Source organism: Colossoma macropomum, unplaced genomic scaffold, assembly GCF_904425465.1.
Source record: "Colossoma macropomum unplaced genomic scaffold, Colossoma_macropomum, whole genome shotgun sequence".
NCBI lineage: Eukaryota > Metazoa > Chordata > Actinopteri > Characiformes > Serrasalmidae > Colossoma > Colossoma macropomum.
In genome coordinates, this window is record NW_023494789.1 from 29,697,607 (window position 1) to 29,725,536 (window position 27,930).

A 27,930-nucleotide genomic window follows, 5' to 3' on the forward strand; every position below is an offset into this window, starting at 1 on the left:
TCTATTCTTATTAACAAAATGTTCTTCAGGGATTGGATGGAAAAGGGTATTTGGTCTGTTGTATCCATGATGGAAACTGAAGGAAACCTTCTTAGTTACATAGAGTTCGTCAAAAGATATAAAATTGATTATACTCATAAAAAGTATATTACATTGATTAGGGCTATTCCTCTGGGGGTTATTCAGTTAACCAAAATGTATTAGTCTACTCTTCTGTAGTACCGAGGTTGTTCAGTCTGTCTATTTCTGGTTACAATTTTTCAAGAAAAAGATGTAATAACAAAGTTTTAAGACATTTGTTATCCACAGAATTATTTCCATCCCCACTCAGAAGGAGAGAGGTGGAATTAGACTGTACAAAAGTAACTGTTAAAATTAGAACAATATATCTTTCTTTTCCTATTTTACCCAAAGCGAAGAAAGCACATTTTAAAACTATAAGTAACATTTATCCATGCAATGAATTCCTAAGACACAGATTTAATATGCATTGTAATGCTTGCACTTTCTGTGAAGAAGACACAGAATCGTTGAAACATTTATTTTTCTCATTCAAGCTATCTAAAAGGTTTTGGAATGATCTTTATGCTTGGCTAAAAACAAAATCTGAATTACCTGACTAGGAATATAAATTCATAAAATTTTTATTCTAAGACAAAATTTTTAGTAACCAAAATTATAATTTTGGCTAAAAACTACATACATAAACGCAACATTTTTAAAAACTCTCCCAGTTGGTTAGCATTCCAAAATGATTCAGCTTTGCTTTACAAATTTTTAAAATTCATGTGTAGTAAAAATGCCCTTAAACGGTGTTCATTATTACATTTGTATTTTGAATATTAATGCCTTGCAACTTTTCTTTTCTTGCTTACTCTGAGGTTAGTTTTATGTAAGTTCTTATTCTGTTAATATGAATTAAACAAATTGTTGCTGCTCTGTTTATCAAAGTTGCTGCACGGAATGTATTTGTAAAGCCTTTTTCATATTGATTGAATTAAAAAAAGTTAAAAGTTATAGTGCTGGCAGGAACAAGTCATACTTCAAAATTGCTGTATATTTTGTTTAATGGAGCAGCTTTACCACAGAGGCTAAAGTGGCCATCAGTGAACGGAAGCTAGTAGCTATAAAATAGTATAATGGTATAATTTGTGGCTGTTTGTTTTCATTTATTTTTTGCAACATTATTTTACAATATTCTACAATTATTCTACAATATTTTGACTAAACCATTCCTTTAAGTCTACTTAATCCAGAAATCTCATTAATATTTATATAGTGCTAATAATCTAGGTGCTCATCTTCTTTTGTGAAGAATCACAAAAATCTTGTGAAACACAAGCAGCATGACCTCACTGCTATATTATTCATCAATCATAAAAATTCTTTATGATCAGTGAGAATGTTTCTCTTTGTTCTGTCAAAAATGAGGTCGTCTGATTTTAGCATCATAAACAAAACAGGCATTCCATAAATAACCACTCAGTCTCAGAAGAGCTGCACTTTACTGAGATTGGCACCACATTTTATACTGTTTGGTGTCTCTATGATTTGTATTTTTTTTGTGTGTGAAAAATGTAAAATCACAATACGGAGGTAACGCATTATAGTTTACTGAAGTGAAACAGTTTATCTAACCTTGGAGTGTCAATCGAATTACAATGTGAAATGGAGAAACTGAGAAACCTCTCAGTATTCCAGACTGTACTGAGGGAGTATGGGAGGGTAGAGAGGGGGGAGGAGTGGTCTGGAGAGGACTCAGTACAGAATCAGGAATCAGAGCAGAAGAGAGGAGTTCAGAAAAACGGGGAAGAGATGGGGGAGAGATGGGGAGAGCAGAGAGGAGGACAAAGTAGGGGTTTGGGAGAAGGCAGTATAGAGAAAGGATGGAGAAAGGAGAGAGGAGGAGAGAAGAGAGAGAGAGATGGGAGAGAGAGAGGATGACAAATTGAGATGAATAGATGTAGTCCGCTGCAACAGTGGGGAGCTGTGCCTTATTAATAGAGAGAATTAGAGAAGCAGGCCAACTCAATCTGCACCATGTCACCCCATATCAGCAAACAATCAGACACACACACACACACACGCCAGTGCACAAGCACAGATATGCACCAGCTATAACACACAGGTTATGCACATGCACATATTCCGTCATGATTTAAAGCTCAGAAATGAGCATCTCCAGTACAAATTGTTCTTGATGTGAGTTGCATAATTTGATTAACTAAAGTTAAAAAAAAAGTGATAAAAGTGTGTAGCAACACTGAATACGTTTACATGTACTCAATAATCCAATAACTGCAAAAAATAAGATTTTGTCAGTAATCCAATCAACGCATTTACATACACTTTAGTTATGTTATTTCACTCTGATTCAACATGAGTAAGGCAGTAATCAGATTTCTGCTTTACAACCAGCCAATAAACTCACAGAAGAAGACATAAACATAATGCAAAACTCAAACTTAATGCCGTGGCTTATTTTTTAAAACATCACGCCACTTTTCCTGAAAATATGAACATACATCATCTAGAAGATGAAGAATATTTAAATCCTTCCTTTCGTCAAGGATGTATTCGGTTTCAGCCTCGCTCCGAAAGTGTTTTGTTGCCATCTCGCAGTAACGCCACTTGCTTGTTTCTGATACCGCAGTCTGTTTTCGCACATGCACAGACTAAGAAATCCGAAAGAAATCCGAGTAAGAGTCTACATGCACTGAGAAATCTGATAACTGAGCTAAAATCCAGCTCTCTTTAGCGAAATTCTTAATCAGATTTCTATACCTTCCTCCGATCTAAGAAATCGGACTATACTGCTTACACGACTATTTGAATAATCAGATAACTACAGAAATCTGATTATGATCATATTATTGAGTGCATGTAAAGGCACTAACTATTTCATGAGGAAATTATCATTTAGATTATCAATTATACATATATATAAAAATAATATATATTATTAGCACTGTATATTAATATATAGTGCTAAAATAATCATATAAATTATTTTAGCACTAAAATGTACGGTTACACCTAAACAAAGAACCATTTTTTCAGTTTTGCATTTTAAATAATCATCATTATTACCTCATGATAAAATTTCATCGTATTGTTATTTTAACATTTCTGTTCAAGCTGAATTTAGTTCCTTTGCAGGGCTGGCAGAGATGGCACAATACCACCTTTTCTTTTCTGATACTCATACAACTTTTTTTAGAGAGAGAGAGAGAGAGAGAGAGAGAGAGAGAGAGAGAGAGAGAGAGAGAACAAAATACATGCTTGCACGTAACAATATTGATACTGATACCTTGAGTATTGCCTGACACCAACAAGTCCATTATTTTTCTTTAAAAGCTACTAAGCTTTAAAGTGAGCTGGTTTTAACTGAAGCACTTTATTTAAGATGGAAGATCATGTTCAAACTACTCAAACACTCTACTACTATTAGCAGACATAGAATACAGTATACAAAACCATGTTGTCATAAGTGTACTTGTAACTAGGAATGTTGTGTTTTCATTAGCTTAGCATGAATCCTTCATAGCTACATAGGTAATGGATTCTCTTCCAACAGAGGCTGCGCTGTAGCTCCACCATGTTTCTGCAGTAGCCCAGAATGGAAACCAAACACTGGCGGTAGAAAGTATCTTTCATGCTTTTACATTTACGGTTTACATGACATTTGGAAGACGTAGGTTGGAAGACGTAGAAAGAAGAAAAAGCAGTGGTTGCTGCCAGTGCTGGCTAAGCATTTTGTGTTGTGAGAAGTTTAAGAACCCAAATGTATTATTTAGCCCAAGAAAAAGTGAGGGAGGGTGAATCTTCGTCATCAAAGAAGCAAAAACATGAAGATGTCAGGAAGAAAATGAAATCAGGACAGATGATGGCAGAAAAGTAGGTTCTACTACACACTTGGAAAGGGAGAGGTGAGGGAGGGGTATTCAGTTGGTTACAATCTGTAACCTCACTGCCAGAGGCCACTAAATCTTACACACTGCATCTTTAAGTGTTTCAAATAACAGCAATAATTTAACATTTCAGCAGAAAGTTAGAGCCCCAAGAAATGAACTAAAATTCCAACATTTTGAAAAATATTAGTTCTAATTTATTCTCTGCAACAGAGAATACTAATACCATGAAGGAATTTTTAACGTGCACGCACACTACTGAGTGACCTTGCATGCATGCCAGTAGATGGAGCTTATTTGAAGCATTTCACGCTTTAGATAAGCAATAGCAAAAACACTCACTGCAAAATATGTAACAGCAGTATTTTGAGGCTAAGCATAACCAGCAAGGAATTTAAATACATCACTTTTAATTAAGTATTTCAAGATCAAACAATGCAAAGAACACACTGAATTGTCACAGCTTTGAAACTATTTCATGGTGGTTTTCCATCAAGTGAATGCCATTTATTCAAGCTTAGTATGCTTTGTTTGTGATAGAACACTGCTTTTACCAATATACAATGCTTCAAAAAGTGGAATGGTCTAAATATCAAGCTTTGTAGGCTATATCAAGTAGTTAGTGTCATCAGTGCATCCCTTGTTATTATTATAATTATTGTTGTTTTGTTCTTTTTTTACTTTTTTAGTCAGAGTAAAAAACTTTTCGTCATTTGTTTTGAAGGAATAAAAAATCTTGTGAGAGTGTGTGAGTGTGTGTTTATTCATTATGATAATGTGTTAATGTGACACAGCCTGTGGTTTGGGGTAAAGAGAGCAGACAGGCTACATCATGGGAGCTGCTCTATTGATCGAGAGCCAAAATGGCAGTGAGTTCTCTCTAGACTTGTCCTGATGAGCCTTAAACAGGGAGGAGCAGTGACAGCGCCTCAAACACCACTGTCTCTCTGCACTGTCTCCATCCCCGGAGTCTTCCATCACTCCAACACACACACACACACACACACACACACACACACACACACACACACATTTTTAAATGAGAACAGTGACAGCATCTCCCCATAGCCTCAGCCAGACCAGATCACCATGACAGCAACAAAATTATTCACAAAAAAATTGACAACTTTCAGACGGTCTACAACAAACGTGCTGCTCCATGATAGCACAGAACAACATAGTTCAGCCATTTCTCTTATTGTACACTGACTTTTAAGAAACTCTTCATTTACATTTGAAACACATATCATTTTAGAGTTTATCAGCTGGATTCACATACTAAACATAATAAACATTCCTTCTCATTCTCAGTTCCTTTATTATTACCTTGCCGGTTAAACAAAAGTTGTAGTGTGGTAAGATGGAGATGGTGATGAGATGCTTTGCTGAAACCAGTATCATATCGCCAGAGCTTTATGGTATTTTTGGAATTGCCCTGAGTGATGCACTGAGTAAAAGCCTGACTTACAGTATAGATGGAAAGCTCTTTTGTAGGCAAGTTCAAATCCCAGCTGTGCCATTCGCCATCCTTGGTCAGGGGTCCCTGAGAACAAACTGACAGCAGTTCTCATCAGAGGACAAGACGGAGGTGTCCTTGCCTCCTCTGGTGCAAAGCGATGCATGAGGCCAGTGGCCATGTGTGTAGTACGTTTAGTCTTCTCAACACTGTGTGCTGACTGATGGCACGGAATCCAGAATCAGTCATCTAGACCACAGGAAATAATTTGGTAAAACATTCTGGAATTGTTTTAAACAATCATGTTATGATTGATATAGACATTTGTCAACACATGACTATTTATAAATTAACTAATAAACAAATGTTTCTCATGGGTGCCTGTTCCAAAAGCCAGTGTGCAGTGTAGGTTGGCTGTATTTTTAGACCGCTTTGTCACTGAAGACTGTTCTAGTCTGTTCTAGTTGGATCCTTCAAATACAGCCATGAAATGCATGGTACATTCTGACTGGTTTTGAGGACACTACTGGAGTATACTTCACTGTCACCCATAAAGTTCCGGCAGATGAAACCAACATATACTTGGACATAATACTAACAGGAGAAAACTTTATAAATGTTTCTGTATCAGCACTGGCAGACAGGTACATTAAACATGTTGGATATTGGTATTGACCTGAAATTCCTAATGTTTGTAGGCACTTTTTCTTCCAATATTTCTTCTGAAATCAAGGGTGTTAATTTTTTTTGTCCCCCTTTGCTGCACTAACAGTCTCTACTCTTCTGAGAAGGCTTTACACTAGATGTTGAAGCATTGCTTGGAGGATTTGATTGCAATTAGAGTATTAGTGAGGACAGGTACTGATGTTGGATGACTAGTTCTGGATCACAAACACCACACCAACTCATCCCAAAACAATTGGATGGAGCGATATCACTGCAGATTCCACAGTTCAGTGTTGGGGGTATTCAAACCAACACTTGGCACTGAGCACTGTGCGGCTGCTCCAAGCTCCCATTCCACTGGCAGTGCTTTTCAATGGAGATCATGTCTGAATTCTTTTGCATATATAGTGTATATAACATGCACAAAGATCAGATGTAAAAGATTTATCATACAGCTGTTTTCTTCAAGTTATTATGGACAATTACTAGCTGTAGAACCAAAGGCCTTTTAAGAAATTCCCCTAAAGACGCATGGAATACTGACAACATTCTCGAACATTCTCAGACACATGCGGCTTAAGGTAAAGAGCGAGCTTTCGCAGCCCATTATAAAGTGACCACAGAAGCAGAGAGGACAGTGTAAGAGACTAGCGTGTGTTTGTGCATGTTCATGGGGTCTCTGCAGGGTGGGCCACTTTGTTAAAATCGAGCCTAATAGCAGTAGACCCACAGAGAGGGTGATAGAGTCATAAACAATGATGAAAGACTGAGTGGTGGAGAAAGAGAGGTGAAATGTAAAGAGAGTAGAGGAGGGGGAGAGGCTGTCAGGAGCAATGTGTCTTTCACTGCTAATGAGCACTGAAGGCAAGAGAAACACACACACACTGACAACAGACTTGAAAACATCGCTAAACTGTCTCTTTGTCATTCTATCTCTCTCTAACCCCGCACACCTCTCTGTCATTCTTTCTCGCTGTCTCTTGTTCCTGGCCTCTCTCTTCCACCCTCGTCCACTCTCCGTCATCCTGATCCTTTCACTTTATCTCACCCTTTCAACCTTTCTGATATCCTCTCTTTGCATACCATCAAATTCTTTTCTAACTCTTGGATATAGTACTGTATGAAAAAAATTTCAGTGGGTGTGTGCAAAGTTAAAGGATAATTCTGCATTCACCTGAATTAAGGTGGTGTGTTGGTAAGCAGAGATGGTTTAACCTGGAGAGATGAGCCTCATTTCAGTATAGCTGGTGGACTGCAGTGTGCAGCCGGTGGGCTCCTGGGGGAACGGCAGTGAAGCGAGAGGCGGGTTAAGAAGGAGAGGTGGAAACAGAGAGAAAAGCCTGCTGGATTTTTTGTTGGAAGGGAAATCCTGTGCGATGGGCAAACAAATCCTACCTGCAATTTCCAGCACTGATACTTAAAAAAAGACAGATTGGCAGTTATAGATGAAATATAAATGTAGTTATAATTCACATCTAAAATATGATTTGTTACTGGTTACACATAAACATCTCAAACTGTAAAATACAAATATGGATAAGGTTGAGACTCATACTGCATTCATACACAGTCCACACTAAAATGGTTCTATATAGTACCAAAAAAGGTTCTATGACTTGTAGCAATAGGGGAACCACTTTCGGTGCTATATAGGACCATTTTAAAACCATATACAGCAGTTTTCCATCAGAATCATTTATGCATTCATATGGTTCTTGGAGGGTTCATGGTTATACGTAACCACTGGGAAAACCCATTTTCAATAGTGTAGGTTTATAGATGCAGGTTTTGTTCATATAGGCTCTGTTTAATGTGGTTTAAAACAGCAGTGGTGTAAAACGGACTGCACTTCAGTTAAATTTGAGCTGACCTCATTGACGCCCACGGCTAAAATCCGGTTAAAAGAAACTACACACAGTTCTCTACCCCCTTTCGTGACTCCTATAGTTATATTTGATGACGGTGGTCTCAGTGGAGCTTGGTCAGTTTGCCGTAAGCGCTAACAGGTCAGCGCAGCGCGCGAGGAGAAGCGCGAGGGGGGCGGGGGAGCGCGAGGCACCGCGAGACGCAACCAGCTCCTCTCACAGATCACACAAGTGAGAAAACTGTTGCTTCTCTGAACCGTTACAGCAAACAATACGGCTGTTTCTTTAAAAAAACTAGCTCAGACATTAATTTAGCAGATGATAGACATTAACAGGACCATCCTCTCGTAGGCGGCTGTCCTTCGGTTTGTTAACAACAGACTACTAAGTAGTTTTAGTAGCCTAGCCAGCCGGAGCGAAGAAGTAAAGGAAAGGTGGAAACCTAAAGGTTTGTGAAAAAAGCGGGAAAGATGGACTTACTTTTCTGGTGAAGACGACTGAAGCCAAGGAGCTGGAGAGAGAGCGAGAGAGAGGGAGAGAGAGAGAGAGAGAGAGAGAGAGAGGGAGAGAGAGAGAGAGGGAGAGAGAGAGACTTGTCCAGGCGAGCCTGAGGGAATCAGAGAGAAGGACCGGAGCAGCAGGATTTACTCACCGAATCACAGGGCTGAAGGTAAGCAAAGCTGGGGTTCAGCACTGAAACACGGCGGGAGCTCCTAACTTGTCACTAATTGGCCAACTGCTGTTTAAAGAGTCTTACTTAATGTTTTAAACGCTGCTCGTTTGTTCGAAGCCAACTTAGCCTGCAGGTGAAGCGCTGAGGATGAACAACGCGATGATAAAATAATAACGAAGACTAGACTGTCGTTGTTCACTGCAGAACTGAAAAACCCCAGACAGCGCTAACTCGTTATGTGGAAAAAGTTATTGTTTTATACCCAAAAAGCTCTGTAGTAAACTAACACTAGTTGCTTTTCAGGAAACGTGAGTAGTGCCCATTATGAAAAGATCAACGGTAATACTGCAAGAGTTTAAGAATCTACAAGAGTCTTATTAAATGTAGATAATTACATTAGTTTACTACAGAGTGCTACACGTGTTGTACATCACTATAAAATAGTACTGTAGACAATTTTGTGAAGAAGGAAATGTTATACAGGATTATAGAAGCATTGCACACCATACAGCATTATAAACCTTGACATTTGTTATGGTTTTAATATAGGTCTTTTTTATTAGGTGCTTTGCTAGAAAGTCAGTTTACATTAATGCTTTCATTTAGTACAGCCAGAGCAAGGCTCATTTCTAGGCCTGTCAAATATCTCATTAATCTGTAGATAATATTGTGTCATTAACAGAAATACTTTGCACTCTTTGCTTTTTTACATTCTATGTCAGCAGAATCATTGAAATCCTTTTCAAAGTGTTATTTTTCTGCTTATTAATTGTATTCAACTTAGGAGGACAATAGCGATGTCTAAGGCAGCTGTTCTGGGAACCTAAAGGACTCTGACGGTTAGTGATCTGAAAATGAAGACCCGCGGGGACTGAAACCCTGTAAGCCTGATTTTACATTCACATTCCTGCATCTTCCTTCCTTCTCTCTGCAATCCAGATACCGCAGCAGAGGAAATGGACATGTATCTTGGATGTAAGATTGGTGCAAAAAGTAACCAAATTTATTGAATGGGCATAAGGTTTTTCTTGCTGGGAAAAATCAGAAACAGAAAAACAAAGAAAACAGTGAGGTTTTCAGAGGAAGAAAATGAAAGATTATTTCAGAGCTGCAGTGGACATGGACTCTGCAGACACATGGAGCTTCTGTGAACCAGAGGAATTAAACGTAAAAATAATGGAAAGCTACACTGTTATCAACTCTCCACATCTATAGAACTACATTACTGGCAGGCTACAACTTCCCATACCAGAAATACGCCTCCACATCACAACGTAGGATTGCCATTAAAGGACAAACATTCTGACGCACGGAACCGCTCCCCCATGTTTCTCTTTTCAGTCGTGAATTAATCCGACCACAGGCTGTCTCCAAGAGTTACAGGTGATGTCATTTGGGTTTGAGGCCTACATTTCTCTATAAACACAAAAGAGACAAACTTAACATTCAGAAAAGCAACTCTTCATATCTGTGAAGCTCAAACAGGAGAGAGGCAGAAGCAGATTTTTCACTGAGGATATTGTATTTATTTACATACCTGAAGAAAACTGGCTTGTTCTGAACACCTCTAGAAGTTTCTTCTCACCTTTTTGCCCCTTTTTCAGTATCCCCCCAGTTCCCCCTTTCTCTCACCCTAGTCCTCTCTTTTTCCCAGAGTTCATTCTGGCCGGTCCAGTGACCTCTAAAGGAGAGGAGGACTTCCTCTCACTGGCGGCCTCCCGCCTTAGCCGCAGGAAGCGTGTCATTGGCGCTGCAGTGGGTGTGGCCATGGTGCTCGTACTTCTGGTTGCTATCCCACTGTTGGTTCACAGCACTAAGCTGGGTGGAGCCGGGGGTGGAGGGACACATTATGAAATGCTTGGCAGTTGTAAGATGGTGTGTGACTCCCTCACGCCCACAAACGAACTCACGCCTGTTTCCCCGCCTCCACAAGACGTCCCAGGACGCAGAGGGGGAGGGAGGTCTGGTTTCCGAGGTAACCCGGGGCTCCCAGGGCCACCAGGTCCACGAGGGCCCCCTGGAGAGCCAGGCAAACCAGGTCCCCCTGGTCCCCCAGGTCCGGGCCCAGGAGGATATGTCCCTTCATACAGCCCCAAAATAGCTTTCTATGCTGGCCTGCGCAAGCAGCATGAAGGCAGTGAGATCCTCAAGTTTGATGATGTGGTGACCAACGTGGGGAATTATTATGAGCCCACTACAGGCAAGTTCACCTGTCCTTTGCCTGGAATCTACTACTTCACCTACCACGTCCTCATGAGGGGAGGTGATGGAACCAGCATGTGGGCAGATCTCAAAAAGAATGGACAGGTAGGAGATGGCTGTGTGTGTCTTTGTGTTTCTGTAAGACTTAAGAGCTGGATACATCATGTAAAATGTAACTGTATTAGCAGCCTTCCTCCAGATCCAAATCTTCAGAGTTTAACCCATTCACTTGGAGATGTCAAGCTATATATATATATATTTTACACCATGGCTTGGTCCATTCATCATGAAATTTTTACACGTTGTATAGAACAGCCATTGTTTTCATATGATGCAGAAAACTAAAAATTGACAAAAATGGAGATACATGTTTTTCTTTGGACGGCAACAATATAATATATATAGTAACTAACTACAAAACAGCTGAAAACCATGAGGGTAGAAGGGTATTCATTTGGAGCTTGAAGTAGAGACCCACAACGAGAGGCCTCTCGTGTATCAGAAGTCAAGTTTACACAACAAATTAATATATTAATTAGAGGTTTAGAATTGTTGCATTTTGTCTGATACATATTGTGATACATATCATGTATCATGAAAATGTTTTTATGTGTCGTGATATGATATTTTTGCCATATCGCCAACCCCTAATAATAATAAAGTAGAGGATCAGAAAGTGAGCTAGCCTTAACTGAAGTTTGATTTGACTGGCATACAGGCTGAATTTCAGATTGTTGTTCACTGAGATGAGATTAAGGAATGGATTTAACATTCAAATAAGATCTGGTAAAGCAGCCTTTCAATAATTCAACAGCCATTTTCTCAACATGTCGTTCCAGACTTTGCTGAAGTTACTGAGAGAGAGAGAGAGAGAGAGAGAGACAGAGAGGGAGTAACTGGAAGCCTATTTTACTTTTTTGGTTACATATATTTAAATGTTTTAAATGGCAGTGTGATGTGATGATGTCTGCATCTTGTTATTAATAGCTTTAAACTACAGACCTGTAATTCAGTTATTAATCTTCAGATGTAATGACACCATTCAAAAGGATTCTTTTCAAGGGTTCTTTAGAAGAGACAATGGTTATATAGAGAACCATGACAACACAAACACATGTTCAAAAGGTTTTTCTATGTGTCTCTTTAACCCCTGAACATTCCAGGGTTATTACACACTTATGCTTATTATTCATTAACTACAAGGACTTCAATGCAAACTAATGGAGCTTTTCTTAGGTTATAGAAGTGTGTTATTATAACCTTCTACAACGGCAGGCCCACGGCTTGGTATGGGTTTAAAGAACCTTTAAAAAAGTGTCTCTGTATAACAGTAAAAAGTGTCTAGACTCTTTTTGCTAAGAGGGCACTATAAAGTATTGTGAACTAGGTTTTGTAGAAAAAGAAGAAAAAAAAGAACATCTTCCATTATACATACATTCTCTCTCTCTGTCTCTTTGTCTCTCTGTCCCTCTCTCTGGAGTGGAGTGGAACGAAATGCAACAGCTGGAGGCAGTCCTCATAGGACCCCAGGATTTTTGAATAAGCGAATAAGAAAAGAGAGTGAACAAACTAGCAGAAGAAAATACAAGTCTCCATCTGGTGAAACATGACATGGATCGGGGACTCAGTTGCTCTCAACTCAACCGTTCAGTTTTGATTTGAGTCACAGAACAGAGGAGAGAAAAGCAGGGATTATCCAAAGAGAGATGAAAAATTCCCTTGTTAATGTGTGTTTACGCACACACTTTGTCACAAGCACACATACACACCTGCACACACGTGCATGCACACACACATACACACGCACTTTTGTCTCCTCTGGTTCCAGATGCCGGTTGTAAGATGAAAGGCAGCTCTGAAGACCCTTGGGATCCTCCGCAATAACGTGTCAATAAGCCTTTATTGCAGTGTAATTAGCTGAACATAGCATCAGTTATTAGTGATTAAAGGTGAAGGGAGTAGAAAGGGGGTAGGGGTGGTGCATAAACTGTATAATCTGCCATTTTTACATTGAACATTTAAGAATTTCACAAGAAACAGACCAGATGAGGGGCTCTAAACTGTTAAAATTCTAACCGTTCTAACCAAATTGGTGGGTTTCTCAAAGCTCATTCAACATTAGTGTTACATCCTGCATATTCAAAACTGGCCACTAGATACTGTCTGAATATGTTGTCTCTAAAATCGTGTAACTTGAGCAATGTTATTTTTTCTCTTTTTTTTACACTATTTGAAAGCTGCATTGCTACTTTATGTGTGAACAGTTAATGATGAAGGGACAAAAAGAATTTGTGAAAAGCAAACCTTAAGGTACATAAACAGACATTAACCTATGTTTTATTACTTCTCTGGAAAAGTTACTGTTTTAGTGATGTGAGGATTTCTTACATCAGCAGTGATTTGCTGGTGTATTTCAGAACAGTCCACTTGGTATGACAGTATGATTTGGGTTTGAGAAAAAGTTGAAAGTTGAAGTTGTTGTGATGGTAAATAGGCTTGAGAGCTATACGCAAAGAAAACTGAAATCCATTTTTGTGGTTTCCAGCTTGACCCAGTATAGGAAACTTTTTGGGTGGCGCGTGTTTTACTCACGCGAGCCATGCTGAGCTACAGTGGAAGGCCAGGGATATTTGAACTTGCTGACTCATAATCTTATTTCTTTGGTGTACCGCAGTGGCATTTGAGCTTGGACTGTATAGATGCACTACACCACTTACACTACACCACAGCTCATAGCACCACAACTGACAAATTTCTCAGGTGATTTAATTGCTGTGCTAGGATCGTTTCAACGGCAAACAACCATAAGAGCCATACGAATAACAATAAGATATTGCACAGCAAAATCCCCAATGTTTAATTAGTGTACAGTGTTTGTTTGTGTCCAGCTGAGTATTGAAGGTCATTTTACTTAATATTGCAGATGTGGCACCATCTAATACTTTTATTTTTACAAATATACGCTGCTAAAATAAAATCCCACAATATGATGAATAGGGGAAAGAGATATTAATATACCAACTGCATTTAAGTCATTTTGTCTAACAGTAATTCAAAATACAGTGCAATTAATTGTGGCTCACAGTGTTTTTACATAGGGCTAACTAGCAGCCAATCAGCTGTCTGTAATTACCATAAAAATACATGGTAGTTTTCTACAGTACAGAATTTATCAGTAATATATTATTCTGGTAGAGGTCCTTTTAACATCTGCCATTTTTCTCTTTGAATCTTCTTCCTAGAGGAGTAATAGAATGGCTCCCGTGATGCTCATACAACACAACCGTTTTATTGCAGAATATAGAGCGCACACACACAGAGAGCCACGTATTACAGGCCACAGCCAGGCTGTTCATTGATCTAACACTGGCTCTATTAAGAGTAAAGAGACAGTGAGGGTGTGTGAGCTAGAGAAATGGAATAGAGGGGAGTGCAGGTTTACCTGGCTTATTGCATGCTGTGATGTATTGTCATTCTAGTGCTTTCCTCTTCTGTTAAATCATTCATGCCTTTAAGATGAGATTCCCCTTTTCCACCTGTGACACACGCACATCACTGCATGTCCATCTGTGGCCTCATTAATTATCTTTCTGTTTAGCTAAATTATTTAACCCCTCTCAAGGTCCTCGCAAATAGCCTCCATTTGGGAAGAGAACACTCATACACTCAAACACACACACATACATGGGTTGCAGAATATGGATAAAATACTAGTGTTATGATTGTATTGCTACATATTGTGATTATGTGGCTTGTAATTCATCAGTGGTGTTGAAACAATAATCAATAATACGACATTGTCAAGAATGTAAGTTTGGCCTGCATTATTTTCGCCTAAAATAATTTACTTTTGCTGCAGTACATAAACACCATTCATCAAAACACCTACAGAAACGCTAAACTAAACACTAATTAGCGCAGGGGTGCCAAAATATACTTACAAAACATAGGTCTAAAAGCAAAATAAGAATTTGATAAGTTATGAAATATGAAAGTATATTTGGTCTCTCACTAGGTGTTGGGGTGGTGTTAGGATAATTTTCTGGCAGGCCAAATCAAAGTATTGCTGGACCAAATTTGGCCTATGGGCCACACTTCAGGCAGCCCTGGGGTAGAGAACTCATCTCCATATTGCGGTCTTGTGTGATTTCAGTATTGCAAAGATCAATATCACATCATTATCAATAAAAATAAAACCGATATATTGTGCAGCACTCACACACATACATAGACTCAAACAGACCACCCCAGCTTGTGGTGTACAGTGGGAGGGAAGAAGATTTGTGTGGGATGATGGAGAGATGAGCGGAGGAGAGGAAGATGGATGGCTAATCAGAGGAGAGCAGACAGAGAGGTCGAGAGAGAGAGTTGCAGCGAGGCCAGAGGCACAGACACCATCAGATCAGTATAAGTAAGATAGATGAGCAGGAATGGTGGGGGGAGGAGGGGGAAAAGTGAGCGAGAGTAAATGTCTGCTGACCTTATCACAGGTCATACAATTTTATAACTGATACTATGAACAGAATTACCATTACCATTAGGATACACATCGCCCAATGTGAGCAAAGACACTGTGATAAATTATTAGCTCCACATCTTTGTAAGAAAACCTTGCATCTTTGAAATCTTTACAGGAGAAGGAAGAACGTTCTTAACTTTAATACTCCTTAATGTAACAAAATATTATTCTAAGTAGCTTTGGGTCATTTCTATTGGTCCATTTAACGTGAAATGCTCACGTAATGTAAAAGGGCACCTGGCGTTTTTCAAATGGTGTAAATAAAATGCAGGGGAGGATTTTAGGTTTCAGAATGATAGCGATGATACACCTTTGCTGATGAGTAAACAGTATTTCCAGATTAAGGTGGTACAGGGCAGAAGATTTAAATTGATGTAAAATAGCATTTGATCATTTAACCCATTTATTTCGTGTTGCATTGGTTTATTCAAAGTTTTTATTTGAGTTGAAAATGTCCTATTAATGTGCCAGTTACCATCTTATTATTTGCTTGTTTTTTGGGTTGAACTGATAAACAATTTTTTACTATGTAATTTACACCCTAAACTTAGTGCATATCTCCAAATTCTGTGTAAAATCAGAGTTTTTGGATTTTAGATGGAGAATAATGAGGGTTTGTTTTAGCCTTTTAACATCAGAACATTATGATGTGACACTTTTCGAAATCAAGGTAGGTGTAAATTAAGGTTGTCTCTCTAAATTGGAAAAATATTCAGTGAAGACAAATTACTGTCATGCCATGAGCAGACATAACTAACTTTTCACTTAATTAATTAATGTAATGATTAAACACCTCTTCCCACTAAGTTTCTCCAACTGTCTTTCTTTTCCACTGCCTTTCAGTTGCTCTCTGCCCCAACTGTTTATTTTCTCTCTCTGCCGCTTCTCCATTTGTACTTCTTACTCCCTTCCTTCACCTCTCTCTCTCTCTCTCTCTCTCTTTCTCTCTCTCTCGCTCTTTCTCTCTCTCAGTGGAGGGAGCTGTCGGTGTACCACACAGCTAATTACAGCACGATACAGAGGAGGTGTTAGCACTGGCACTAACATCCTGTCAATTAAACTGCAGCTAATGAGTTTACATCCTCAGATTAATTCATTAATTTAGCCGATGATAGAAATCTGCATTACCTTGATGGCACCGGTGTTGCCGTTGGTGTAATAGTGCACAACAGGAGATTTAGTGCACCACATGAAATACACCCCCAGCATCTCTCTCACTAGCTTCTCCTGCTTCTCCAACCTTTCTTCCCTTGTTATCCTTTTCTCCCTCGCTTTTCTTGCTCTCTCTCATTTCCTATGTTTTCAGTGCCCTTTGAATAGAGCAGCCTAAAGGTCGAACTCATACAAACGCCGAGATTAACGTCAACGTGGGACTGCAAAGAGGCCCAATAAAGGACACCCCCTGTCACAAACACACACACACACACACACACACACACAGTCTTTACCTATATTATCTCTAGGCTGCTGTTAAACGTCCAGGTATTACCTCCTTTATCAAATTAGGCTCTATCTAAAGTCAACAGCCAATTAGAGGGTTCCTAATTGAGCAGCAGGCACCTGAACCACCAATTAGACCTTCAGCACAACAGAGAAAGAGAGAGAGAGATTTGTTGGCCCTAGCTAAGGGCTAACTCTCAGAGGAAGACTGACAGGATTCAGTTCAGTGCAGAAACAGGATTCATTGTTTTCTTCATTCTGTCCTTGTGAATCCCATGAGGACTTTCTCAGTTTTTCAGCTCCTGAGAAATACAGTTAATTTTATATGTGAGCAACTTTGGATTGTTTTATTCGAAAAATGTTTTATTACAAAGTCAAAGAACTGAATCGAGAAAATAGTACTTAATAAGAATATTGTCGGTATAGAAATAAATTGTTGTATTACCTTTATTTAGTTATGCCACACATTTCTGTTGAACCAAATAGGGTAAATATAGCATATCACTGCCATCGGAACAAAACATCTCCATTTTTATCGTTTCTCTGTTTTTGGCATAATTTGAAAATGCCCTTTTGACCTTTACATTGTATTTATATTTCATGAAAGCACCAAAAGAAATGGCCCTAAAGTCTGGTTCCATTGACTTACATTAAAAGTAAAGTATGCTTTTTCCTTCTCCTGTAAAGTTATCATTTTGGAGATAGGAGGTTTTGTTCCGACAGCAGCGATATGTAACTTTGTTACCACAACATAAAGTGCAGTAGCAAAACATGTCAACATATTTTCAACCCCACTGGTTTGTTTTCAAGTGGGTTCTCTCTCTCTCTCTCCTCCTTCCCAATTCTCCGAAGCAGCAGTTCCAGAAGTTGCAGCGTTTTGTAACAGACGCAGACTCCCTCCCCTGTTGATACACATCAGCTCTTTTGCGGAAAATGAAACTGATCTGCCTCTCTTTCTTTCTTTCTGTCCTCCTTTTTTTCTCTCCATCCTGCAGTCCTCGTCTCTTGTTCTGATATATAAAGCAGAATATATATGTTTACCAGCTTGCACTAAAAAACACACACATAGACATATTTTTATATACCTGCCATTTGAATGTGTGCATGAATGTAATAATAGGTTTGCTGATTAAGTGTTGTGAATATATATTAGCAAAGGAAGTATTATTATTTCAGATTAACATTAGAATCTCTGTGTGTTAAGAGAACGAGAGAGGGGTGGACTGTCTGTACGTCTCAGCGTCAATGTCAAAGTCAGAATGGCTAAATGATCTCTACGTTTTAGGCTTGTGGCGAGACACAATTAGAAATCTATTTGTAAAAAGTCTTGGCCTTTTCTGAATGAGGCCGTAGCTCAGTATGACATGTGAACCGTCCCCATAAAGAAACGCTTCTAGGCACACAACCAGGGGCCAGTTGAGGTTCCTCTCGCCATGTATCCTTTTAAATGTTACTCACGGACATGAGCTTGTGCTGAACACAGAATTATGGCACATGAATGGATCATATGTGAATTCATAAATCACTGAGTTAACATTTACTGATAGAGATTCACACCCCTCTTATGTCCCTTTTGCTTCTGTACCTCTGAGAGGCCATATGGCATTACCCCTCCTTCCACTGACAGATATTATGAGCTGATTGACATATATAAAAACACCAGGGGTGTTTAAAACAGATTAAAGCTGTTTGGCCTTCTGTCAGAGATCAAATTATACATTAGGGCTGTCATGATCAATTATATTAATAATCAGGTAATCTGCCCCTTATTTTGATGATTAGTCTAATCATCAGATTTTTAAAAAAGGCCCTAACAGTAAAAATGAGCTTAACTGAACAATAACAAACCATGCATAGCCTTTCAAAGTTTCCAAAATACATTTTTGAGGAAAAAGATCAACTAGAAAGGCTTTGATATATTGAAGCCCATTTCCTGCCAGGTAGAGGAAAAAGTCACCTGTGATTTCTGGCAGCGGTATGTCAAAATATTGACTTAGTATCTCAAAATACTTATTATCTCAAAATATTGACTTAGTATGTATTAGTAAATAATGAGTTACTCTGGCTGAGTATTGACTTAGCATCACAAAAGAATGACTTTTTTTTTTAAATTGATTTATTAGTTTGGAATAATTACTTATTTTCTCAAATAATTGACAGATTATGTTCACATAACGACCTGTTTTCTCAAAATATTGACTTACTATGCCAAAATAGTGACATAATATGTCAAAACATAATGACTTAGGATATCGTCAAAGTGACTTATTATCCCAAAATAATAACTCACTTTTATTATTTTATTAAATTGCATTATTTCAACATAATCTCTCAAAATTCTTAGAAAATAAAGCAATATTTTGAGATACTAAGTGAATATTTCAAGAGAATAACTGATTATTTTAGACGCTAAGTCCATATTTTAAGAAAGCAAGTCATTATTGTTAGGTTTTACGTCAGTATTTGAAGACAAGTCATTATTTTGAGATACTAAGTCCATATTTCAAGACAATAAATAATTATTTTTTGATATACTGCTGCCAGAAACAGAAGCAATAAAAAACAAAAAAGCTATTTTTTCTTCTCTGCCTGACTTACTTTAAAAGTAAAAAATAAAACATTGTATACGGATAATTTATATACATGATGATTTTCCAACCTCTCTTCATCCCTTAGAATTAAACAGGCAATTTTGTTACTGTGCCATCAAGACTGATATATGTAAATGGCTTCTGTTCTGATTGGTTGCCCTGTATTGCCACTCAGTATAAAATCAGTGTAGGTTAAAACACTTCTTACAATCTCTCTGCTGTTGGCTGAATCACTGCAGAATCATTAAGAAGTAAATAAGTAAATAAATATTTTATTAAATCAAATAATTTAAAGTTTTGGTTTAATAGATTAATGCTAACAGCCATATTATTATATGCAATCTCTGCCTTAGAATAGAATAAAAGACAATATCCAGATTTTTCTCTTTTGGCAAGTTGTAGAGTTTGGACCTTTATGGCAGAAATGTATATCACAGTGCTGAAAGATGTTTGTAGATGCCTGCACACCAGTGTTTCTTCTGAATGCAGCGGTATTAATAGGGAGTTCAACCCTCCTTTGCTGCAGTAACAGTCTCTACTCTTTTGGGATGACTTTATGCTAGATGTTAGCATTACTATGAGGATTTTGATTGCATTGGTATTGTGTAGCTTGTAACAACTCTGACCTCTCTGGGGTTTAGGCAAGAACCATACACTCTTAAAAATTATGGTTCTTCAAGGTTTCTTTAGTAAAGAAAATTACTCTATATAGGACCATGAACACTTAAAGCTCCCTTTGCATGATTAAACAGTTATTTGCATCATGACATAGTTCTTCAGATTGATGGAGAATGTGCTGTAGATGGTTCTGTATAGAACTTTTTTGAAAAGGGTCCTTCTGTTGTTACAATATCAGGCTTGACACAATAGAAGAACCCTTTTTGGTGCTATATAGAACCCTTTTCAAAAAGGTTCTACAGAGAACCATCTTCAGCAAATTCTCCATCAATCTGAAGAACCATTTCACAATGAAAAAAAAACATTTATTTACAAAAAAACCTTGAAGATCCATAATTTTTAAGTGTGTAAGCTATACCAGTAATAGTCTTTGGGCAAGACTCTTAACACTCCCTTCGCCTGCTTCTGTAATATGATCAAATTGCAAGTTGCAACTCATCCCAAAGGTTTTGGATGGAGCTCTATCACATAGTTCCACTGATCCATAAGCCAGTTCTGGGGGACTTACCAGTTTACCTGCTGCTTGGCATTGGGTATGGTGACCTCAGTCTCATGTGCGGCCTCTTAAGAGCATCTCATTCTATTAGCAGTGCTTTCTGATGGAGGTTACACCTGTGACAGCTCTGGGTTAGGTAGTGGTGTGCAGATACTTCTGAACATGTAGTGTATCTAAACCCTAAATCCAGGAGAGCTGTTCCTGGGTGAGTTTGGCAGTTCTTTCTCTCTCAGGCTCTGACCTACTGTAACTCATTTTGGAGCAATATTAGCACTGTCTCTTCCCAAAATGAACTGAAATTACACATTTCCTGTGTTTCATTGGCATGACAGCTGTACATGAAATATTGGCAAAGCAATTGTAAGAAGACTGCCAATGCAGTAGTGCAATAAATAGTAATAAACATGTACATAACACATGCACACAGATACACAGCTCTCTGTCTCTCTCTCTCTCTCTCCCTCTCTCTCTCTCTCTCTCTCTTAGTTCCTACTTCATGACTCCATTTGACCGCTCTGTTCGCGCTCCTGCTCTCCGTTTATTGTCCTGCACTGCTCTTATTGGCCACCGGGCTCCATTAGCAGCAGCTCTGCGGCGCGTGCTCACCGTCCCGCGGGAGGTGCCACCGCGCGCCCTTAATCAATCTGATTTAGAGCGGACAGCGCGAGCGCAGCGGGGAGACACGCGCGTGACCTGCATCTCATTCGGTACGGAGGCAGGAAAAATGGATACGTGGTCCCCGGGTGGAGAGACAGGAGGATAGAGAGAGAGAGAGAGAGAGACTGACAGAGAGAAGTGGGGGGGAGGGGGCAGGGATTATTAATGAGAGGGTATGAGAGGAATTGCTGGACAGGTACACAGGTTTCTTATTAAAATGGTTGTTTCCCATAATTTAAAGTAGTGTATAGCACAGCTGATAGCTTTTAGCATTGAGAAACTTGTCACCCCTCTTAGAGCCTAAGCGTGTTCCAATTGGCATGCTGCCTGGTTCTCTAACTGCACATTCTTGTAAAATCACCAGCATACCAGTCTGCCAGGACTTACTACAGTTAAAGGGGAATTCCACTGAAGTTCTGCATAATTAAATAGTTGAAATGTAAACAAAGTCATTAGAGGTGTTTGATGTAAATTGGTTAAATGTAGAGAAATTTCACTGGCTCAGATTTTTTTTAAAGTGGTGGTGATGTGACCCAGGGGCCACAATGTAGTTGGTTTCAGCATTGCTCCAAAAGTGTTTTGTTTCCTCACGGGTGCTGTGTTAAACACAGCAAGAGTATAAATGCACTGAAAAACACAATTACTGAGCTGAAATCCTGCTCTCTTAATCATATGCCATGGACACAGCTAGCAGCTGACTTGTTGACCATCATCTAGCTCAGTGTTTCTCAGCCCTGGTCCTGGAGGCCCACTGCCCTGCACTTTTTAGCATATTCCCTGCTCTCATTACACCTGATCAAACTAATCAGCTCATCAACATCCCATTATTGGGTTAAAGTGGGTGTGTGAAAGCGAAAAAAGCACTAAAATGTGCAGGACAGTGGGCCGTCAGGACCAGGCCTGAGATACACTGATATAGCTAATACAAAATAGCTGTAATAAAAATGACACAGCAGTAACATCATATAATTCAACACTCTGAAAGCCTTTTAAAACTGTCATCGTTTCATTTTTGTTCCTAAACAAACATGGCTGGTTACATGCTTTGTGGCCTCGGTAACAGTTAATGGAATTGTGAGTGGAAAGTCTGTCCAGATCTAATTGTTCCTGTGATTTTACTGTGCTTCTCGTGTAAATTGATCTACCCATGCAACACCAACAAATACGGTCTTTCACAGCAACATTTGCGAGGTTGGAGACGTTTTGCAGAACTTTGGTAAAAGTCCCATTCTAATTACAAATTGTAGCTCAGTTTTTGTCAAAATATCTAAATTTAGAGTGTGTTGTGAATTTCAAATGAAATTGATTTTGTATGCTTGTGAAAGATCACACTCTTGGAATAGATCAGGTGTACTTTTTTATTGTGTATGTGAGTTTTTAGGGGTAAACATTTGATTGGTAGGCTAAACAAAATCCACCAGCTTCTGCTGTTTTAGCATTGCTGGCAGACAAAGTTAACATTGTAGCTCACATCACTAATCAATTAAACATGGCTGCTACTCTGTGATTTGTGAATGTTTTCTTGATAGTAACATACAGTGCCTTGCAAAAGTGTTCAGCCCCCTTAAAAGTCATCAGATTTGTCTGGACTACAAATGACATTTTGATATTTTCTGCAGTTATATTTTATTTTAAAAGTGTGACCCTCCAAAATATTTAATTTAAATGTTTGTTTTATGTAAGAAAACATTGTGTGAAAAAAAACTGAAAATGCTGTTTGTGTAAGTATTCAACCCCTGTGCTGTGGAAGCTCTTAGTTTACACACATGAAAGGTATTGCCCTAATAAGGACACAGTTGGCTTACAGTTGGCCTCTAACTGTGAATCTGAAGGAAAATGAAGACCGAAGAGCATTCTTCTAAGTAAATTAAAGATAAAATTATAGACACAGGATAGGAAAAGTCTATAAAATAATATCCAAGTGTTCAATATCTCACTAAGCATTGTTGGATTAATTGTGAGGAAATGGAAGTTCCTTCATACCACACAGGCACTACCCAGACAAGGTAGTCCCCCAAGACTTTTGAGGGAAGCCACAGAGAGGTCAATCACTCTGAAAGAGCTACAGAGTTCAGTGGCTGAGACTGCAGTGAAGGTGCACCAGTCAACAATATCAAAAGCTGGGCATACAACTGGCCTGTATTGGGGAGTGACTAGAAACAAGCCATTATTGAAGAAAAAACACATCAGAGCACGTCTGGAGTTTGACAGAAGTCATTAGCATGACCCAGCTAAAATGCAGGATAAGGCTTTGTGGTCAGCTGAAACAAAACTTTATGGCCACAATTCAAAACTGTATGTGTGGCACACACTTAACACTGTACAATTGTGAAGTCAAAGTCCAGATCTGAATCCAGCTGAGAACCTGTGGCACTGTTTGAACATTGTGGTCATGCAACCAACCTGAACAACCTGGAGAAAATCTTCCACGGGAGAACATCACTCCCAAACAGTGTGCAACGCTGGTAGAAACTCACCCCAACAGACTAAGTTGTTATTAAAGCAAAAGGTGGTTTTTCCAAGTGCTGGTTTAAAGGAGTTGAATACTTATGCAAGAAGCATTTAAAAAAATAAGATCTGCTGACAAATAATGAATTTTGACTTTGAAAATGTGCTTTAAGAGCATATTGGTTTACAATAAAAATACTAGCAGGAGCAATCTCTGTGTCATTTGTAATCCAGACAAATCTGATGACTTTTAAGGGATTGAATACTTTTGCAAGGCACTGTATATGCCAAAAATACAATGAAAGCAGAAAGTGTGACAGTGTGCTGCTTCGAGCTGTAAGTGAAGCTACTCACAGTGACGAACACAGATAAATTTACACTCATACAAAATAATTATCAAGTAACACTTTTTTGATTAAAACTGAGTTGTGTGGTACTATTTCCTATTAGGTTAAATCAGTTCACACCAACAGCGTTATCTCTGTCCACATGAGAGCGCAAACACAACTCGAAAATGCTCACATGAGCATGGTAACCCACTAGGGGCCGATAATACCTTATAAAAAAATGATGTCAAATTAAGAGCCTCATTCACCAATATCTTCCTATGTTTTTTTCTTAAATTTGTTCTTGAGAAAAGTCCTAAGAAAAAGTTTATGTCAGGTTAATGACGTTTTTAAACCGCATCTTGTTGAAAAGTACAGCTGAACTGAAGCTAAATTCAGTTATAAATAGTTATCAATCTCCGGATTATCCCAATTTGTAGAACACACCAAAACAATCCAGTTGTCAGCTGTATTTCAGACAGAATTCTGCACAATCTATAAATGAAAACAGCAAAAATCAAAAAATGTAGTGTTCCTACAGTTTTTTCCAGATTAATGGGGTTTGTGAAGGCTTAACCAGTCCCCAATAGACTGTGTTTAACCGAGAAAGGAGTTTAACCTGAAGAGGAGTTGGCTAGGTTCTCAGTACTAAAGCTATCAGTCAGTTTGTGCTATGCACAATAAATGATAGGAAATAACGTTTAATTGTCTTTGAAACACAAATTCATGTTTTTGGCTACATTTTCCTTAATAATTGCAGAGTATCAATCAGAGTATTAGATTAGTTTTGTAGAAGTGTTGTGGGACAAAATTGTGTTATTCTGACACATCCTAACACGTTTGGTGCAGTGCGTGGGCGATGCAGTGAGTGGGCTCAAGGTGAATTTGCATGCAGTAATGTAGCAAACTGGCAGCAGCGAGGTTTATTTTTTCAGAATTGAGTCTGTTACACCTGAATGTTTTCTCATCTGAGCACAATTGTTCCACTTACCTTTGGGCTTAACTTATTAAGGGGCTGCAGGGGGCTTATTCTACAATGCAAACCTCAAATGAAGTAAGCAAAAAAGTATAGAAAATGAAATAGTGGATGTGGTGAAATATGAAAATTGATTTAGTTAGACCACTATGTATCGCACATGTGCGGAGCCAAATAAAGTCGTAGGCCCAGTAGCCTGCCTTGTGGTACTGACTGACTGTGCGTCTGTATGTGTGTGTGTTCAGAATCTAAAATCCAATTCAGGGTGTTTGTGAGTCAGTGGACCTTGGGGCGTGTTACAGAATGCAACTAGTGTGTCCAAATCAAGTATTATAGGAAGGCCTTCTTATAAATTACATGCAACACATGGATCAATAACCTTATCCCTTTAGACTTCAGACTAGTGTAGACACACAAACTCTCTCTCTCTCTCTCTCTCTCTCCCCCTACTCCTGTCTCTCCCCCCAACTCCTCTCTCTCTCTCTCTCTCTCTCTCTCCTATCTCTCTTCCTCTCTTTTCCCTGTCTACTTTCTTTCTTGGTCTCTCTCTCTCTCATTCTGTGTGTGTGACTGAGTGAGTGTGTGTGTGTGTGTGTGTGCATATGTGCATTACACATAATAATATATCAACATATATCTCAAGACAAGATTGTGTGTGTGTGTGTGCGTGTGTTATTCCCACTGCCTGTAGCAACAGGTTAAGCAGTGAACAGTAACCCAACCACTTATATGTGTGTCTGTTTGTGCGTGTGTGAGAGAGAGAGAGAGAGAGAGAGAGAGAGAGAGAGAGAGAGAGACAGAGAGAGAGAGAATTGTCCAGTGTCCAATGAGATTTGAGGGTCTAAGGTCATTGCCCATCTCATCTATTTGAGCCAAGCCCAGTGGACAGGAAGAAACGGAGATGGCATTACTGAGAAGGAAAGAGAGCGAGAATTGGAAGGCAGAGTGAAAAAGAGCAAGAGAAGGATATTCTCATTTGATCAACATTACAACTGTAGCCATTATTCATCTCTGGAGCTGAACTGAAACAGTCCTACCATGGAGAGGATGCTGTGCAGAGGTTTTATGAACTGATTAGAAATTAGTACAAGATGATGTTGTGTGTGTGTATGTGTGTGTTTGGTAGGTAGAAAGGTAGTGGATCAGTTGTTTATTTATTATTCAGACACAGTAATACAGAAGTTAAAGGAAATAAATCACTAATAAATGCACAAATATTCCCTAAAATTGAAAAGCTGATTCTAAACAACACTGACATCTCATCGTCAGTGGCCATGTGAACTGTTAACAGAGCAGAGTGAAACTCATACAGTTCACTGTCTAATGTGTATCACAGATCATTTTACATTTATAGTAGGCCTGGGACAAACAGCGACTACTATAATCAATTCATATATCAGTTATTATTCTATTGATCAGCTACCTAAACCATTATGCCTTCTGTCATTTCCTCTCAATTTAATATTGTCACAGTGCCATCATTCAAATTTTGTTTGTAGGTCTATGTCTGACTATCACTAAATCTAAATATATTTCAACAGTTCACACTGTAAAATTTTTCAATGATAAAAAAATTCTGTATTTTACGGGATGCTATTGTGAAACAACATGTCTGTTTTCTGCTGACATCTTTTCTTTGAGTTTTAAAGAGAGATAAAAGAAGCACATATGTAAATTTTTTTGTGAATGCTGCAAAAATGAAACGGTGGGCCTGCATTTTCACCATTTTGGTTTATAATGCACGGTGAAAAGACAAGGCATGTTTATTTATATGGCACCTTTCATACACTGCTGTCATTCAAAGTGCTTTACAAATGAGAGAATACAGTCATTTAAAAAGTGAAGGAGAACAGAAATTTAACAAATGATTAAAACAGTAGATTTTAAAAGATAAAAATCTTAAATTAAGAATAAAACTAAAAATTAAATAAGGATAATAAAGTGCCACTACAGAGGAGAAGGGCTAGAGAAGCTAACAGTGTTTTAAACTGAGCTGAAAGCCTGCTCAAATAGGAGCATTTTAAGCCTGGATTTAAAAGTGTCTAGTGGTGAACCGTGACTATTAGAGCTAGGCCTGCCATTGGGGCCATAATTGTCAAAACTTGGTCAAAAACACTTCTACGAAAATGCTTAGTTTCTGCTAAATGTTCCAAGAATTTAAGAATTAAATGTTAAGAATGTACCTCTTTTTTTGAAGCCTTTTTAGTACAATACTTATAGAGTTTGAATACAACAAGCATGATGATGCTATTAAACAAAAACAACCTAAAAATGTGTTTTTTCAGTTAACAAAAAGGCCTCCTCTGATGGATCTATAATGAACTAAAGGGTTCCCCATTGATTAAAACCTTTAAACCTGTGCATGTGTTTATGTCTTAGGTGAGGGCGAGTGCCATTGCTCAGGATGCAGACCAGAATTATGACTACGCCTCCAACAGCGTGATCCTGCACTTAGACGTGGGGGACGAGGTGTGTGTGCAGCTGGACGGAGGAAAGGTGCATGGAGGAAACACCAACAAATACAGCACCTTCAGTGGATTTCTCATCTACCCTGACTAACACACAAACACACGTCTCTCCTGTATGAATTATGAAACACAGATGCAACTGCAAGCTAAAAAGTCAAGAACATATTTACCTGATTTCAGAATGCTGTCACTAATATGATATGTGTTCTGATAATTATCAGTCTTACCTTATAGTTCCTGCCAAGATCCAAACCACAGACACACACACACACACAAATACACAAACTGCCCTAAAGGAATTTGTGTGGATCACATTGTTAATGAGGCTGTAGAGTGATAGTATTGACAGAGTGTCGCTAATTCCACTTACATAAACCGCCTCAGTCCACACACACAAACACACACAAACACACACACACACAGGTCTCCACAGTTCAGTGCACACATCGACAGGCTGGGTTTCAGCAGTGTTTAAAGGAATACTCTAGTGTTTTTCAGCCTAATTTCCATCTGCTGTGTATGTAGTGTATGGTCAATTACCACAGACAATAATGTTCC

At 38.7% G+C, this 27,930-nt stretch overlaps 1 protein-coding gene across 1 annotated transcript; it reads left to right on the forward strand.

Annotated features, from left to right (window-relative positions):
• Positions 1–10,332: 10,332 nt before the first annotated feature.
• Positions 10,333–27,908, forward strand: LOC118807552 (complement C1q-like protein 4). Its single transcript, XM_036569581.1, has 2 exons — positions 10,333–10,878; positions 27,284–27,908. The coding sequence occupies exons 1-2, from the start codon at positions 10,339–10,341 to the stop codon at positions 27,461–27,463; spliced, it is 720 nt and encodes a 239-aa protein (XP_036425474.1). The 5' UTR covers positions 10,333–10,338; the 3' UTR covers positions 27,464–27,908.
• The last annotated feature ends 22 nt before the right edge of the window (positions 27,909–27,930 follow it).

Excerpts from the sequence above, each read along its gene's own strand:
- LOC118807552 (XM_036569581.1), top strand. The coding sequence starts at position 10,339 with ATGGTGCTCGTACTTCTGGTTGCTATCCCACTGTTGGTTCACAGCACT. Across the intron at positions 10,879-27,283 it reads ATCTCAAAAAGAATGGACAG|GTGAGGGCGAGTGCCATTGC; the intron begins GTAGGAGATGGC and ends TTTATGTCTTAG.